Source organism: Primulina tabacum, chromosome 6, assembly GCF_025594145.1.
Source record: "Primulina tabacum isolate GXHZ01 chromosome 6, ASM2559414v2, whole genome shotgun sequence".
Classification (NCBI taxonomy): Eukaryota; Viridiplantae; Streptophyta; class Magnoliopsida; order Lamiales; family Gesneriaceae; genus Primulina; species Primulina tabacum.
This window is the reverse complement of record NC_134555.1, coordinates 678,808-696,137: the sequence shown is the minus strand read 5'-3', so window position 1 is coordinate 696,137 and position 17,330 is coordinate 678,808. Positions and strand designations below refer to the sequence as shown.

The 17,330-nt window shown below is 32.5% G+C and overlaps 3 protein-coding genes across 3 annotated transcripts; 2 read left to right on the top strand and 1 right to left on the bottom strand.

Annotated features, from left to right (window-relative positions):
• The first annotated feature begins 3,536 nt into the window (after nt 1-3,536).
• LOC142548442 (ethylene-responsive transcription factor ERF017-like) lies at nt 3,537-5,210 on the top strand. Its single transcript, XM_075656766.1, has one exon. The coding sequence runs from the start codon at nt 3,601-3,603 to the stop codon at nt 4,264-4,266; it is 666 nt and encodes a 221-aa protein (XP_075512881.1). The 5' UTR covers nt 3,537-3,600; the 3' UTR covers nt 4,267-5,210.
• Nucleotides 5,211-6,912: 1,702 nt separating this feature from the next.
• LOC142547953 (protein TIFY 11d-like) lies at nt 6,913-8,002 on the bottom strand. The gene is made up of 4 exons (XM_075656326.1): nt 7,771-8,002; nt 7,393-7,701; nt 7,243-7,300; nt 6,913-7,148 (listed from the first exon to the last, which is right to left on the bottom strand). The coding sequence occupies exons 1-4, from the start codon at nt 7,901-7,903 to the stop codon at nt 7,043-7,045; spliced, it is 606 nt and encodes a 201-aa protein (XP_075512441.1). The 5' UTR covers nt 7,904-8,002; the 3' UTR covers nt 6,913-7,042.
• A 1,400-nt stretch (nt 8,003-9,402) lies between these two features.
• On the top strand, nt 9,403-12,203 carry LOC142548441 (pollen receptor-like kinase 3). The gene is made up of 2 exons (XM_075656765.1): nt 9,403-11,063; nt 11,318-12,203. The coding sequence occupies exons 1-2, from the start codon at nt 9,602-9,604 to the stop codon at nt 11,872-11,874; spliced, it is 2,019 nt and encodes a 672-aa protein (XP_075512880.1). The 5' UTR covers nt 9,403-9,601; the 3' UTR covers nt 11,875-12,203.
• Nucleotides 12,204-17,330: the final 5,127 nt, after the last annotated feature.

Here is a 17,330-nt window from a genome sequence, read left to right as displayed (position 1 = left end):
AAAGGAGAAGGGGAAACCGGCTACAACAACTGTGGGACAAACAACTTACTCTTGACAACGAATGCTTTTGGTTTGGTGGGGAGCCCATCGTATAACACGTGTTTTTTGGGATGACCGGGAACCGTACAAAAACAGGCCTGTTTTACACTTTTCATGCTTTCACAATAGATGCAGCAAACCCATCCATTTGGTTGGATAAATCGGCACCTTTTATATTGATTATTTAAATTTGAATTTTAGTTGAATAATATATAATTTAATATGTTAAGAAAAAATTCGACCCATGCATTGAGGTTATGTTTTGTTCGACGGATTTCAAATTTATTGAACTTCATCACAAGAATTCTTTCTCGAATCAAATGGATTCATCCACGTACCACCTAAACGAATCACGATTACATTTCAAAAATTGTTCAATTTGACAGAAATATCGAAGTTGGAGAAGACACTTGAAATTTAATTAATTATTCCATGCCTTTTAATGGGATTTGAGGCAGACGCGGTGGAAACGACCTCAATCGTAGTCCCCGGGTTCTAATTCATACGAAGACGAATATTCAAGCTCCTCTTGTTTGAAAAAGCATGCCGTCAAATTGAAGACAAAATAAACATTTTTTTTTTCCAATTTCTCCTACTTCGTGTCTGCCCACTAATACAAAGTCAAATTATATACAATTCCATTCATTTTTAAGTATCATAATATTTTATTAATATGCATTGTATGTGATAATCTCATGAGCATATAATTGATTATAATGATTATGACTCATGAGCTCACTTGTAAACTTGTACAAACACTGCTGAGGTGTCACTCATCTATTGAATGTGATGAAACATATCAAAATAATATATATAACATATGAGTGTCAACTCATCGTTGCTCACATAAATGTATACATCATATCAAATATAAATACATATTGTAAACAAGAACCTTCATATTATTAGTAAAGTTTGGTGTGACTTTGTGATATCTATTGATTTTTACAAAACTTTATCTATCAATAAATTCAATTATCAACATATTATTATCTCCTACTAATTAATATACACTGTTTTTAAATTTAAATATTCGCCCATTATCTTGTATAAATTTTATATTTAATATAGTTGCGTCATTGTAATCCAAATAATAACGAAAATATAACAAAATAATCATAAATCCTTAAAAAAAAAAAAAACAATTGTACAAACATGCAACACGAGCACAAAGATGCTAGTATAATATAACAATTTATAGTCTTACATGTTATCAAATTATAATCTTAATCACATATCTTTTGATTTTTTATAATTTTATTCATTTTAATCGTGAGTGTTAATGTGAGATTACTCACGTCAACTCTATACTACAAGATGACTAAAATTGTCGAAAAAATAAAGAGAACAAACTAAGCATATAATTCGACAACATAAATGATGGAAAACGCAAAAAATATAAATATATAGAACCAAAAATGTATTTTTTCATAATAAATGTGTAAATTATTTGTATAGCTTATATTGAGGAAACAAGAAAGTTACATTGCAAAAACCATAAATTAACACGCAAGATGAATTTTCATGCATGAACTGTTTGAGAATGGGAGCAATAATACAATGTGTGAAAAGCAAATGGCGAAGATGTGCCAACCCAACCAAATGGAGATGTTGCGTGGGGGCCGATGGAGTCGAGGTGTGGAGAATGTGGGCCTGAACGAGACAACATCATCATGGGATTGTGAGGTGCCAGCAGTCGTATCAATGGCAGAGTCAGAAATCCAAAATTATCTTGGTTTTTTTTTTACGGAATATAAAATATTATATGTCAATAAAATTCATAACAATTAGATTTTTTTTTTTTTTGTTTAAAATCTTAATTTTATCGAGTCTTTCATTCTTTTTCTACTTGGACTATTTGAGTTAAATATAAAAAAATTTAATTTTTCAACTTTCTGACTTCATTTTTTTTATTTGAGTTACCCAAATTAAACACAAATTCAGACTAAAATATCAGTATAAAAAATTAAAAATGGAAAAGATGGCCCGAGTGAGCCACTAGGTGGCTCTTTGCGCCGGATGCATGCTAACTATTATTAATTTAATTCCCTTAATTTTGGGGTTATAATTATTTAATTGAATAGCTCGTGGCACCACATGCACTTTCCTCGTACACACACATTATAGTTTGCATGATAAACTTAAGAACCCAACATTTAAATGTGCATTTTAAATTAATTATTTGGTAGCAGTAGAGCCTTACCTTATGTAAGCCAGAATGGTCAAAGCCCCCGTGCGCACTTTGGATGGATCCAAAATTATTATTATTATTATTATTATTATTATTATTATTATTATATTTTGAGTTGATGAAACAATGAAAAAATATATAACTCAATATTAAATAAAATAGAATAATTTAATATTTTTTTTAATAATCGATTATGCTCGATTTTTTATAACATTTGATTTGTAAAATTTAAACAATATCACAAAAGTTTTGGGTTTTGTTGAATTTGAAAAAAATTAAAGAGTGGAAGTTTAACTACTTTAATGAAGTGTTCTATGGATCTTCAATAATTTTGAGTTGCAATAGACATTTATACATTAAATGTGTTCAAAATTGATGGCTTGTGATATGCTATTCAACAAATGAATAAAATCAATTGACTATGATACAGTGTTTGATGACATTGAATTGTTTATTCTCAAATACTTATGTTGCATATACGATTTTGTTACTTCATATCCATTGACAACTTATCAACATGAAAGAAGGTTATCGAAACTGAAGTTAATTATAAAATATTTATGATCAACATTGTTATATGACAACTAAATGAGCTAGTTATGTTGTAAATGGAAAAAAAAAAATGATCTGACAATTGGATTGCATTGATTTGATGAATATTTTCGAGTCTAAAGCAAATATAAGAATATTTTTTATATAATTATTTTAAATATGATTAGGTCTCTTGTGAGACGACCTCACGAATCTTTATCTGTGAGACGGGTCAATCCTACCGATATTCACAATAAAAATAATACTCTTAGCATAAATTTTTTCATGGATGATCCAAATAAGAGATCCATCTCACAAAATACGACCCGTGAGATCGTCTCATGCAAATTTTTATCTTTAAATATTTGTTAACTTATTACCTAATACAAGACGTTGGTTTTGATCATATATTGTGTTCATGTTCATTGTACTTGTCATTTGCGAAGTTGTACAATTATTATCCGCAATAAGAGATATATTTTTTATTTTTATTTTTCGTGAGAGACTTTATCGAACACAAAGCAAGACGAATAGTAGAGTTACAAGGAAGAAAAGCATGGTTCGTGGATCCATCTGAATTGGAGCACGAGGAAGTGGAGTTGTCCCACGTGCTCTTATCCGCAGCGCGTCCTCGGAAGAAACATTATAAATTCAATGTATGTGCCACGTTTCTATTATTTACTTGTTCAATATCAATCAACGCGGTGTCCCCACCACCTCTCTCTCTCTACACTCCACACTCGCTACATACACATATTTATACACGGGGGCCGCCGTTTCTCCCAATCCATCAACAAACACCTGACCGCGGACTGATCTCTTTTTTTTTTTTACTCATTATGGTAAAATCGACGACTACTTCTACTTCTACCGCCAGAGAGAGTGAAGCTTCTGCTTCCTCCAGCAAGTATAAGGGTGTGAGGAGGCGGAAATGGGGTAAGTTTGTGTCGGAGATCAGGTTGCCCAACAGCAGGGAGAGGATCTGGTTGGGTTCCTACGACACGGCGGAGAAGGCGGCACGTGCCTTCGACGCCGCCCTCTTCTGCCTCCGCGGCAAGAATGCTAAGTTCAATTTCCCGGATAACCCGCCGGAGATCAACAAAGGCGTGTCTATGTCGCCGGGGGATATCCAGGAGGCGGCGGCCCGGTACGCCCATTCCGGGGACCAGGGCCCACCCACCGCTGGCCGGATCGAGAATTCAGACTCGTTGTCGTCTTCGGAGTTAATGCCTTTTTCGGACGCAGATTCCCCGTGCCCTTCTGTGTCACACTGGACCGCTCAGCCGGACAATGAATTCGCAGATATGCCCCTGGACAATGCATTTTTGGACCAGTTTTTAGCCATGGGTCACGAGAATAACGTCCACGATTTCGGGGTATTTCCGGGATATGAAGATTTCTCCGGCGAGTTTTTTGTGCCACCTTTGCCCAACGTTGACTGTTGGCCGGACAACCATACGGAAGAAATAATATCTTCCGAGAGTTCATTTCTGTGGAATTTTTAAAACCACACATTTCAGAAAATTCCGGTTATTTTTGTTGCTGGAATTGCTGAAATTATATTCTCCTCAAAATATCTGTTTATTCTTTCATTTATATTTATTTATTTTTAGATTCGATGGAACAATTTTCGTATAACCATCTACTCATTTATTACAAATCAAAGATCTTTATTATATAATTACTATCATGTTAATTTTTGAAACATGACGTGCCTTTATTATTTAATGCTGGAAAAGTTTTATTATATATTTATATATTATATAAATGCATGCATGGTATAGTTTTGCACAAAACATGATTATTCATAAAAACAAGTAAAATTTAGCTGAATTTCAATGAGATAAAGCTTAAAATTATGGATGAAATAAAAAATATAAGATCGATTTATACATTATGAATTTCTAGATTCGGTTCGCAACTCTAGATTAAAGTGTGTTATACCAGTGAGTGCTTCACAAATATCAGCAGATCATTTATGAAAGCCGCCTCTCCCTAACTTATTTCGACTAGATGTTGATGCGGGGTTTGATACCATGGCGTAATAAATTCAGTGTTGGAGCGATAATTAGAGATTCACGAGGAGTAACAATAGGTGCCCATGCTCTTATCATATGTCATCCAGGTAGTGTCCTTGCAGCTGAAATTTTGGCTATTCGTTGTGGTATGGATCTTTGTCTATAGGTGGGAGTTTCTTCTGTTTGTATCTATTCTGACTCCAAGGAGGCGGTTCGAGTAGTTCTCAACCCAGATCTGGACACTGGCCCTTTGGGTGTCTTGGCTCTTGAAGTTAATTCGATGTTCCTAGTTAATCATTTTGTGTCGATCAAACACATGCATCGTTCAGCCAATACTGTGGCACACTTTCTTGCTCATAGAGCATTCAATAGCTTTTCCAATGTAATTTGGCTAGATGGAAATATTTCATCATGGATTTCTTGTATTGTAACTCGGGATTTACCTATTTAATGTTATGAATGTTTAAATTTTTTTTTTCAAAAAACGAAAACCTCTCCGGCCAGAGATTTAACATCAAATACACATTTTCCAAACTTATTACGCAGCCACGAAAGATTTTGATATTGGCAGAGATCTCAGATTTATCAAGCAATCACGAAAAAATTTATTTTTATGGGGAAAAAAATTTATTTTTCACTTTTTAAAAATTCATTTTTTATGTTTCTTAACCACATAATTTATCTTTGTTTCGATTTAATTTAATTAAAAAACTGGCTGCGAAATCTTAATTAATTAGTGGCTCAATCGATACCAACCTTTTGTATGTCCACATTCCTACGGCCTCCGATCCCTCTTTGGCTGGCAAAATACAAAGAATGATTAACTAATTTTGCGGGGAAGAAAATCTAAATCCGCTAGAGGCTTGAATTGGTTTAGTTGGGTCCATAACGAATTTGGTGGACTTAGCTTTCGAAACTTGAATGACTTCAATTCGGCAATGCTAGGGAAACAATGGTGAAAATTTATCAGTGAACTTAATTCTACTCTTTAACATGTCTACAAAGCTAAATATTATCCGAGAGAGGAGTTTTTAAATGCCAATCTAGGGCATAATCCAAGCCAAACAAAACAATTTGTTCCATTAAATATGTATGGTTTGAAAATACAAACCTAATCGAAATTTCCAACCCAAAAATTTACAAAATATCTTGACAATAGCTATCTTTTCATAGCCCAAAGCTTTCCCCAATATTTCCTCTCTTAAATTGATATCTCAATAAAATAAAATAATCTGTACATTAATTTATAAAAAAAAAAAAACTAAATAATTAGAGGGAGTGAATCAACGAGAAATTGCGAAACAATAGTCACTAGTTCTGACAATTGTCTGTGAAAAAAAATATATGAATAAATAATAATCCATGTCAATTTTGTGTTAAATATTTACATAATTATGAGATATAATATATATGTAATTAGATATATACTATGTATTTGGTCCAAATGTTCAACAACAAGAAAAAACAAAAGCTTGATACATGCATCATGCCATGCCAATTAATATTTATTTGTAAAATAATCAAATCATCAATTTATTAGTGTTAGGCAGAAGACAGAGACGTGAACAACGTGACAATAGGTACGCCAACTTTATCTCATAACCACTAGATAATAATAATATCCATGTAGCTATAACTTCTATTTTATATTTATTTAAATTTAATTTTTAGAACGTTTAAATCAATCGTTGATTAGTTCCTATTTCGAGTCTTCGATTTTTATTTGACCAATTATGAAGAAATACATTTTCAATAACGTAAGAAAACGAATACTAACAGTATTTTATTTTAAAAATGGGTAAACACTTGTGTGAGACGGTCTCATGGGTCGTATTTGTGAGACATATATCTTATTTGGGTCATCCATGAAAAAATATTATTTTTTATGCTAAGAGTATTACTTTTTATTGTGAATATCGGTGATTAAGGTCGACCCGTCTCACAGACAAAGATTCGTGAGACTCTCTCACAAAAAACATACTCTTTGAAATGAAGCGTTGCTAATTAAAAATTTTATATCAGTATATTTTCAACAAATATTCTTATTTTAATATAAAAAATGAAATGGACGTGGTCTAATTGCAATACTATTATTAAAGTTTTAAAGTAATATTTTTATGAAGTCAGTCAACATATGGTATATCAGGCATTTCTTAAAATAACTAAGTAATTAAATGGGTTGCAACATCCATTACATAATTGTTTACCTTTTCGAATAATAAAATAAAAATACAATAGTTTCTGAATTGAAAGACGAAAATTTTCAATGGCGCTGCTGACTGTTTGGTGAAGAAAAGCGAGGAGCCAATTCCAGCCATGCTTCTGTATTTGATGGTTTTCTTGCTTGGTACGGTTCCGTTGCTACAATTCTGTAATTTTTTTAATAAACAAAATTAATTGATTACAGACAGCTAAACAAACAAGTACTTGAAGTTAACCTAATAATTCTGGGAAAATACCAACCTATCTTTCCTCTTCTCCAAGAACCTGGCCAGAGAATTTTTCCTCTTTATTGGTAAATCTGCAACGACACAAAACCGATCAGTCCATTAAACATCAACCAGCTACAATCTTGTGATTATTATTTTTTATTTTCTTCGAAAATAAGCATACCGGAAGCAAGAAGCGGGCGAGGAATGCATAGGTGATCTCGCTCCTGTAATTCAAAAGCTGAAGCAAACTTGGGGAAGCTGGCGGCAGAACTTTGAGCCGCGGTGCTAGCTAACATCATGATTTTGTCCGCCTTTTCCGACGGCAAGTCGTCAAACACAATCATCTGACCGGCGTAGAATATGGTCATTGGCGCACTTTGACCAGCCCCCGATTTCATACCACTGTTACGGTTCTGATACGAATCAGCACCCGAACTCTGCCCTGATTTCTCGATCATGGGCAACAAGTTCATCGTTCTAGCTGGGATCCCTGTTCCGAAGATCAGGTTAGCCATAAAAGAAACAAATCTAATCTGGTATATAATTTAGGATGGATTACCTTTGTCCTCCGACAACACGAGCCCCAGCTCTCCAAAACTACCCTTGTTCTCTTTCAAGTACTGGCTCAACAAGCTACATGTCTGAGAGAAATTAGACCTCTTCCCGCTGTCCAATACTTCCGGCGTGCCCATTTTACGACAAATTATGGGTGATGCTCCGATGAACTTGAAGAATATTATTCGATTAATCAGGTTGAAACTTGAATTGAATTGGAACGGTATATGTCGTATGTATATATATACACAAGGGGGATTGAATTTCAGGCACGAGGAAGATGTGGAGTAATTATTATTATTATTATAAAAGAGAAATTGGGTTGGCCGATCGACCCTGTTGACCTGATTTCGTTCAAGGATGGGCATCCACCTTTTTAAAACACGTGTTGTCTTAATTAATTTCTTTTTTGTGTAAGAAGCGTGTTGTCTCAATTTTTACAAATTACGTATTAATTGCGTAATTTCATAGAATCTGTTTTTGGGAACTACACTCACATTTTTTTAATTTATATTATATTATATTATATTATAATAAATACCTGGTTATTTAATTTTAAATTTCAAGAATAAGTAATATTTTTTATTATCTAGGTATTTTCCAATAAAAAGTTATATATCATACATATCTTTCTAGGTACGTTGCACACATATATATGGCAAAACGGTTAACACTACTGTCAAACATTTTTTTTATTATATATAATATGCTTCTTTATTTTTATTTTTTAAAATAATTTTTTATACACGACCTTTCTTAAAAATACTGATTGCACAAATTTAACTTAATTACCCAAAGCACTTCTATAATATTTTTTCTTTAAAAAAATGCCTTTCATTCAAGAGTTGGGCCAATTTTTCAGATTATTAACTACTTTTATATTATCCAATGAATAAACTAATTAATTAATCGATCAATCATACGTGAATGAAGTGTAGCAATTTCGGAAATTAGTTTATTCATCGCGATCAATTTTTTAGATAGAAAAAAGTTTCTGTTACTTTCCAATTTATCTAATTTCGTTATTTCATGATTATAACAAATTTTAGCTTGGACTTTGCCGTTGCACTGTTCACGATGGAATTTTAGTGCCCCTCTTTTTATATTTATATTTATTTTATTAATTTTGTGAATTTTTTTTTCTTGTTCGATTGGATCTCGAACTTAACTTTGATGTCACATAAGTTATAAGTCATCAACGCCTATTACTCATTTTAAAGATCCGTTGGTTCATGATTTTCCATGCTATAATTATCATATGTTCTAAGATGTTAACAGGAAGATGTTAAAATATAGTAACCAACCGAAATAATAATGTGACATATTCCAAATACAACCTCACTTTTATTTTGGTATTTTACTTATTTGTTTAATTGAAATCTCGGTGATTTTTTCTCGCAATAAAATCACAAAATATCACCCTATAAGTGTGAAATAAAAGAGAGGACAAAATCATGGTTATGATGTTACAAGTTATCACCGTTGCTCGTGATGTATCGAAAATGAACATTGATAATTACACGCATTATAATATTTTAGTATAACTTAGAATCGGACAAGGATAAAAAAATTATATCTATATATTATAATATATGAATCTGATTTGTTAACGGGACCTTTAGCTATACAATGCTCACTCAATTTTACGTTAAATTTCTTTTGCAAGAATGGACGATATAGCGGAAGTCTCTCTTCTCTTCCATTGAACATGTCAAGCCAAGACTCATGCACCTCTCTTTTCCACCTGAAAAATCTCGACATTTTTCTCAAAAACAAAAAAACTTACTAAAATTTTCCATCACCAATCTTTATTCAACTCGAACCATCACAGAATCATGACACACTACCATTCCAAGTTCGAACCAAACAAAAGCCACACAAATCAGAGACCCTCCCAAAATTCAGGGCTCGAAATTTTGCAGTCTCTTCAAACAACGTCAGCTGTGTCAACAAGCACCGAGGTGCCTACAGCGTTTTCCCTGTATCTTCCCACTGAAATGGCCGCTGTTCGCCTCCTCATTTCGTTCCTCGTCTTCTCTGTTTCTTTTGCTATAGATGACGACGACTACCTCATCGAATTTAAAAAGAAGTTGAAGAATTCTTCTGCCCTGGACTCGACCTGGATCAAAGGGACCAATCCGTGTGACAATAAGAAACAATGGCTTGGCGTAGACTGTAGCGAAACTGGCCATACGAGTGTATCGGGTTTGTTTCTTATGAATCTTGGTCTCTCTGGTGAAGCTGGGAATATTGATATTGGATCTTTGGCAAATCTTCAAGAGCTTCGGGCTATCAGTTTGGAGAACAATAGTTTCTCAGGTCCAATGCCTGAATTCAATCGACTCAACAAATTGAAGGCGATTTTCTTGTCAGGGAACCAGTTTTCCGGGGAAATAGCTTCAAATTTCTTTATTAAATTGGGGAATCTAAAAAAAGTCGAGCTTGCGCGAAACAAGTTCTCTGGAAAAATCCCTGATTCTTTAGGAAAAGTGGAGACTCTCATGGCTCTAATGCTAGAAAACAATGAGTTCTCGGGGCCTGTCCCTGAATTAGCACAAAATTCCTTGCATATACTTGATCTGTCCTACAACAAACTGCAAGGGGAGATCCCTCAAAGCTTGTCAAGATTTAAAGCTACGGTCTTTGTAGGAAATCCCGACCTCTGTGGCTCTATTGTTTCGAAGCAATGTAAAGTTCAAGATTCATTGGCAACTAGTGAATCCAGAGAATCGGGCTCTAGTGCAAAATGGATCGTCTTAGGCATAGTGGCTGCTATTTTGTTGGTGACAATCATTTTCAGAGCCCGGAAAAAGGACGATAATTTTAGGGTCCTTGGAAAAGAGAATCTTGATGAAGAGGTGCAGATCCACACACCCAGCAGCAATATGAGGAGCCTGAGCTCTAGCAGGAAAGGAAGGAACACGGATACCTCCAGTGGCAGTTCCTCCAGAATACACTCACACAGTGGGAAATCTTCAAGTGATCTTGTGGTGATTAATGAAGAGATAGGGATATTCGGATTGTCTGATTTGATGAAGGCTTCGGCAGAGGTTCTTGGAAATGGTGGCATGGGGTCAGCATACAAAGCCGTAATGGCGAACGGATTGTCTGTTGTGGTGAAACGATTGAGAGAAATGAATAAGTTCAGTAAAGATGAATTCGACACGGAGATCAGAAGGATTGGAAGTCCGAGGCACCCCAATATTTTACCACCATTGGCGTATCACTACAGGAAAGAAGAGAAACTTTTAGTGTCTGAATTTGTTCCCAAAGGCAGCTTGATGGCTCTGTTGCATGGTAAAACGTTTTAATATATGGTTCATTCTCGAATCTTTATTATAAGTCTCCCTGAGATATATGCTACTACTTTAACCAGAAATCCAGTAAAACATATTCCCAGATTTTCAATGAATTATGACATGTATCAGCATAAACTGAAAATGCTATTCTCCAGTTCTTGTATTGTTTGCATCTTTCCACAACATTTTTCCGCGTACCTTTATCATTTTCTGAGCTGAAAATGCTTTTACATTCGAGTGTCATGATTTCAGACAATCGTAACAGCGATGAGCTGAATTGGCCAACACGACTGAAAATCATCAAGGGAATAGCAGAGGGGCTAGGATTCCTTCACACGGAATTCGCATACCAGGACCTGCCACACGGGAATCTAAAGTCCAGCAACATACTTCTGTCATCAAGCTATGAGCCGCTGCTAACGGATTACGGGCTGCATTCCTTAATCAGCAACACTCAATCCGTGCAATCCCTTGTCGCCTACAAGTCCCCCGAGGCTGTACTGTATCAGCAAATATCCCCGAAATGCGACGTCTATTGTCTAGGAATCGTGATTCTTGAAATAATGACAGGGAAATTCCCTTCTCAGCACAATCCAAAGGATGGCACTGATGTGGTGCAATGGGTGAATCAAGCCATTTCTGAGGACAGAATCAGGGAATTGATCGACCCGGAGATTGGAAAAGCATCAAGTTCTATTGATCAGATGGAGAAGATGCTGTACATTGCAGCAGCATGCACGGAAAATGATCATACTAAGAGGTTTGAAATGAGGGAAGCTGTAAGGAATACAGGAGAGGTACAAGTTTGAGGCTTTTGTCCTCCAGATTGGTCATATCACTGGGACAAATCGAACACACCGCGAAATGTCTACAACATACTCGAGATTCAAATGAAACTTGCATGGTCCGACAATGATTAACCGATAGAACGTCCCTATGTCATCTATTAGTTTTCGTGTAGAAATGTTATTGATTTTTCTAGATTAGGAAAGTAATCTATAGTACTGGTGGTTGAACCCCATTTTTGTAGATTTTTTTTTTTTTAAGAAAGCACATAAAATAGAATGGACATTCATCTTGTGAATATTGTCGCTTGATTCGACTTTTAATTGATCGATGCAAAATTTGGGTAGTTCAACATATTTGCCACCTTCTGAGTATGAATGAATGCTCCCACTTGCTGATAAAAAATCGATTTCGTCCAAGATTTATTTCTCTAGCAGTTTTTTTAGAGACAGAATTTTCATGGGACTAACTTTGAGATTTTAATTAAACTGAGCAAATTAGAAACAAATCTGAAGTTAAAAAACACCAAAACTGATCTTTTGAAAGTAGATAGCAAAAAAACACTTTTTTTTGGTTGTGAGGCTTTTTTTTTCATATTTCCAACTCAATTTACCCTTCATAAAGTCATGCTTTCCTTGGTCCTTTTCCTAAAATAAACACCCCTAAATTTGCATTTTTTTTTATTTGATCAATTCCTTCTATTGATTCTATATCCAAAATGCTAAAAATATTCTCATTTCTATAATTTTGTCAAATACGAACAATATTTCAATAATGACACAAATCATATTTTTGTGTATTTCTGCATCTACTAAGAAATCATTAAGTAAAGAGTAAATAACTGAGCTCATTCAAATGGAACATTCTCAGACGACAATAGATACTTACGAATCTATATAAATATACGGATTGAATTGTGATTTTACTCTATTGTCCTCATTAATTAGTTGTCATCATTAAATTTGTATCATTTTTTTCATCATCTTTAATTGGTTATCCTTGTATTTATTTAATTGACTCTTTCACTCATTTTCATGCATGTACACTTTCTCTTTCACTCATTTTTATATATACATATTTGACCACCTTATTTTTATCATCAAATTGTTGCACAACAGTAAATAATTGTTAAACATCTCAACTTCTTTTTCACTAAAAAAAAAACATTTCCAGTGACATATGTTATAGTACCTATAGTTATTTGTATTCTGAAATTTACAAACACAATCATACTCACGTATTTTACCATCGAATTAATATTCTGTGAGAAGTGCTTGATGGGCTTGTTTTAATATTCTGGTTCAATTCTTTGGTGGAATATTGATATGATAGATTCATGTTTCATTTCACCATGCTTATATTATGTTTTCTACATGTTTGATCGATTATGATCACTTGGAAGTTGGAAGCAGTATGCATTTTGACTCTGTATACCACACTTCGTTGATTTTTTTCAGCGATGTTTATTAAAAAAACTTTTTGTTAGTTGATGAAAATGACAATTTAAAAATTAGAATAGTAGTTTGATTTCTGAAGTTGAAAACTTACATACACATATGATATTAAAGTTGTGTTTTAAAAGTAAATATCTTCTGTTCATATGATTTTTATCATTCGAACAATCTACTCTAGAAACGATGTCATCTTCATTAATTGAAATTTTACAGCGATGATTTATTATTTTATCTTTTAATGTAAAACTGCATAACACAAATTATCACAAATTTTATTTTATTCTTTTAATAGTTCTTTAAAAATTCGCGAATTATATATACACTCCACAATAATTACATAAAAAATGGAAAAAAACAATAATTAGTTTATTTAATCAATATGATTAAAATACTACTTTCAACCAGTTTTTCATAAAAAACATTCAATTATAATTTGATAATTAACGTTTCTACAAGAAAATATCAACTAAATCAGATTGACCAAATTATTTTCCCTCAACAAATTTGATGTTCAAACTAATTTATAATATTTTTATTTAACATAGAGTACGATCATTTAAAATTATCTTATATTACCATTTTTTGTCTCATAAACGTTGAACCACTGTTAAAAAATTAATAATTGATTCTTCATTTAATTATTTTACATATAAATTAATTTATATATGAAGCACAAAAAGTGATTAAAAAATTTAAATTTTTAGTTAGCAAAAACATTTCTATGTGAAAAATATTTTAGGTGCAACATATTTATTTTTTGTTTTCATTATAAAAATCAGTTACGACATAGTTCAAAATGTATCAGCAAATAACTGATTTTGATATATGGATGTTAACTTTAATGTGACTCGAAAAAATCATAAATCCAAACTGAAAAATTTGAAAAGAAATTGAATCAAAATGAGATGCAAATCATTTTTTTATTCGCATGTAAATATTAAAAATAAAATTTATATTGTTCAAGTAAGGATATATTTGTCAAAACTAAACCAACAAAATAATAAAATTTAATTAGATAATAAATAATTTCATTTGATTTTGTAATATTATATATTTCATATGAAAATAATTAGCCTTTATATTTCGTTTTTGTTTTTGATAATTATTATATTTCATATTATATATATATATACCTCAAAACTATGTAAAAACATAATTCCACCATCATAGTAATAAAAAAATATTATTTCTCAGCATATGCTCATTTCTTTAACTTTGAAAAAAAATTAAAACAGACATATATAAGTTTATTTTTGCCTCAAGTTTAATATTCATACTCACGTATTTTACCATCAAATTAATCTTGCTTACTTTTTTTTTTTTTACAAAAAACATGGTACAATGATTAATGGATTGATTTTCTCAAATGTCAATGAATATTTTCGCAAGTTATTGAAAACCAATAAGTTGTATACAATATACAACTCTCTTATCAAATGCATAGACTCCAGATATTCAAATGTCAACCCCAAATTTGAGCTGAATTTACAAAAAAAATACCATAGTTTCATAGCTACCTCGGATGCTAAAGATGCCACACCTAACATTTAAATTCAAGGGATTTGACGAACTCGCCAATATCATGAATGCAAAAGAAGTTCGGCGTAAGTTCCCTTATCTTGAATAAATAATTTTTCCAACTGAAAATAGAAGTCATATTTCTCAGTATGTTGTAAAACAAACTTTCTTTCTTCATTTCCTAAATGTTTTTTTTAGCAAAAATGACTAATGTGTGGTGTAAATCGAAAAAATGAAACAGATGCACAACATTTACAAATTACGCCTACAACTGCAATGATTCTTAACCCACTATGTGACATCACCAAAAAAATACAAATATGGTACATATTTCTGAATTTCTAACTCTTCGTATTTTTGAGTTATACATTTCATTGTATAAATTGTATGAACTTACTTATTTATTCACAAAAATTATTCTAGCATGACAGCTTTCTTTTTAAATATATAAAATGATGTTAGAAACTAGATAAAAACACTGGAAACTTTGTTTGTTATAATATATGAATGATTAAAGACTATTATTTATAATAAATTTGTAGGTTGGATGCAGATCAAAAACAAGACAAGTTAAAAGAACTCTGAGTTACGAAGACACTCATAGACGCCAGACAAGTGACATTAGATGATGTAACAAAAAACCGAGCTATGTTGACGGATGTACTGCATTTACTATTTATGAATCTTAATAGTTTTAATTACTAAAATGATACAAAACAAAAACCAGATAATTTGCCCATGCTAAATATTAAAAGTTTTAACAACTAACATTCAAACTAAACCAAGATTCGAAATGCTTCTTATTTTTACATAGAACAACTACATTTGATACGGAGCAAGATAAAGGAAATCGAAAACAAAGCTACTCCATGGTATGAAACATGTGATCATTGTTTCCAAGCTGATACCAAAACAAACAACAAAGCAAGTTGTGCCAATTGCATCAACTATCCAATTAAGATCATTCCAAGGTAACAAAAAATACCAATACTCAACCCAAGTTTTAGATCACAGTAAAAAAAAAAAGATGATCACTACTTTACTTCTTTATGTTGCAGGTATAGAATAACAATCACAATTGAAGATGGAATGAGACGGTAAAAATAACATTATTTGGAAAAGTTGCGGCATCTTTTGTTGGATGTTCTATTGAAGATTTCATTCAAATTCATGACCAGGTATAAAAAAAACAAACAAATGATTTTATATCTACATAAATAAAATATTTAGATTTTCAATCTAACAATAAAAATTTGCAATGCAAAATTTACCAAATAACCATGTAAAGATTTGCTAATTAAGTCAACCAAGCTCCACACATTCTTGTTCAAGTTGGATAATTCAGTAGAAATACGTGATGGAGTGTTAAAGATTGTGGCAAAAATCTATTGAGATACATGACAATTATCCAACAACAAATGTCAATATCAGGAAACGGAGATCTCGGAAGATTATCAAGCAAACTAAACAAAGCAATGTACCGCCAAAGGTAGAAAAGTCAAATGAATTAAGCATCAACAAAAACATAAAGATCCATGAAGATGAAGATGAAGATGAAATAGAGATTCGAGATGACGAACCAATTGACGCCTACAAAAAAAGAGCTAAGAAGATAAAAATCGATGGGTACAAAAAGATTTCAGGGGGTCTTCAAATCAAAGACAAGAAAATGTCATGATTTTATTTGTTACCAAATAATTATTTATTAATCTATTAATAGTTATTCTTATTGCAAAAATAATTCCAACATATTTAAATAAGATTATTATATACAAATTATCTCTATTTCTCTATGTGCAACGCACATGCATTTATCTAGTAAATCTTAAATATAGAAAACTTAAGAGAGATTGCTTGTGTGTGTGATGTGAAAACATGTTGAGCAAAATTACCTGACAATTGGTAATAGGTTAGACACCATTAATTTGCACTAGTTGCCGTTGAATCACCCACCTTCTCGCGCCGTGTAAAATTGTAAAAAGAAGGCAGATATTATTAGATCCAATAACCATGATGCTAAGACATCCAGTTTTACGCAGAAAAATTATGAAAAACATGTAAATATAAAACATAATTGTATAGACCGAGAATGCGAATGTGTGATGTAAAAACATGAAGCGCAAAGTTGAATTATCTGGAAATCAATAATCTGTTGACATCAGCTCCATTAATTTGCATTGAGATTTATCGAGAAGAAATCAACACGGGAAGCAAAAGGGCGAGGAGCTTATTATACAGGAGTTCCGTTAGTATTTGAATCAATAACAAGATTCTTAGCAGTTTCCACATGATTTTTTCTCAATAAAGAGGCCAGAAAATCAAAATAAGATGTTTGTTAAAAACATAAGCTAAAGAGGAAGAAGAACATTTGGCAAGAAAAATTCAATCTTAACAGCTTGATGATGTGAGGAGGCATCACCAAAGGCAACATTTTGCGGAGGCAGGATTCCGAGCCATCAATTTGAAATTGCCCGCATCTTATGAGCAGTAGAATAGTATTCTTGGCA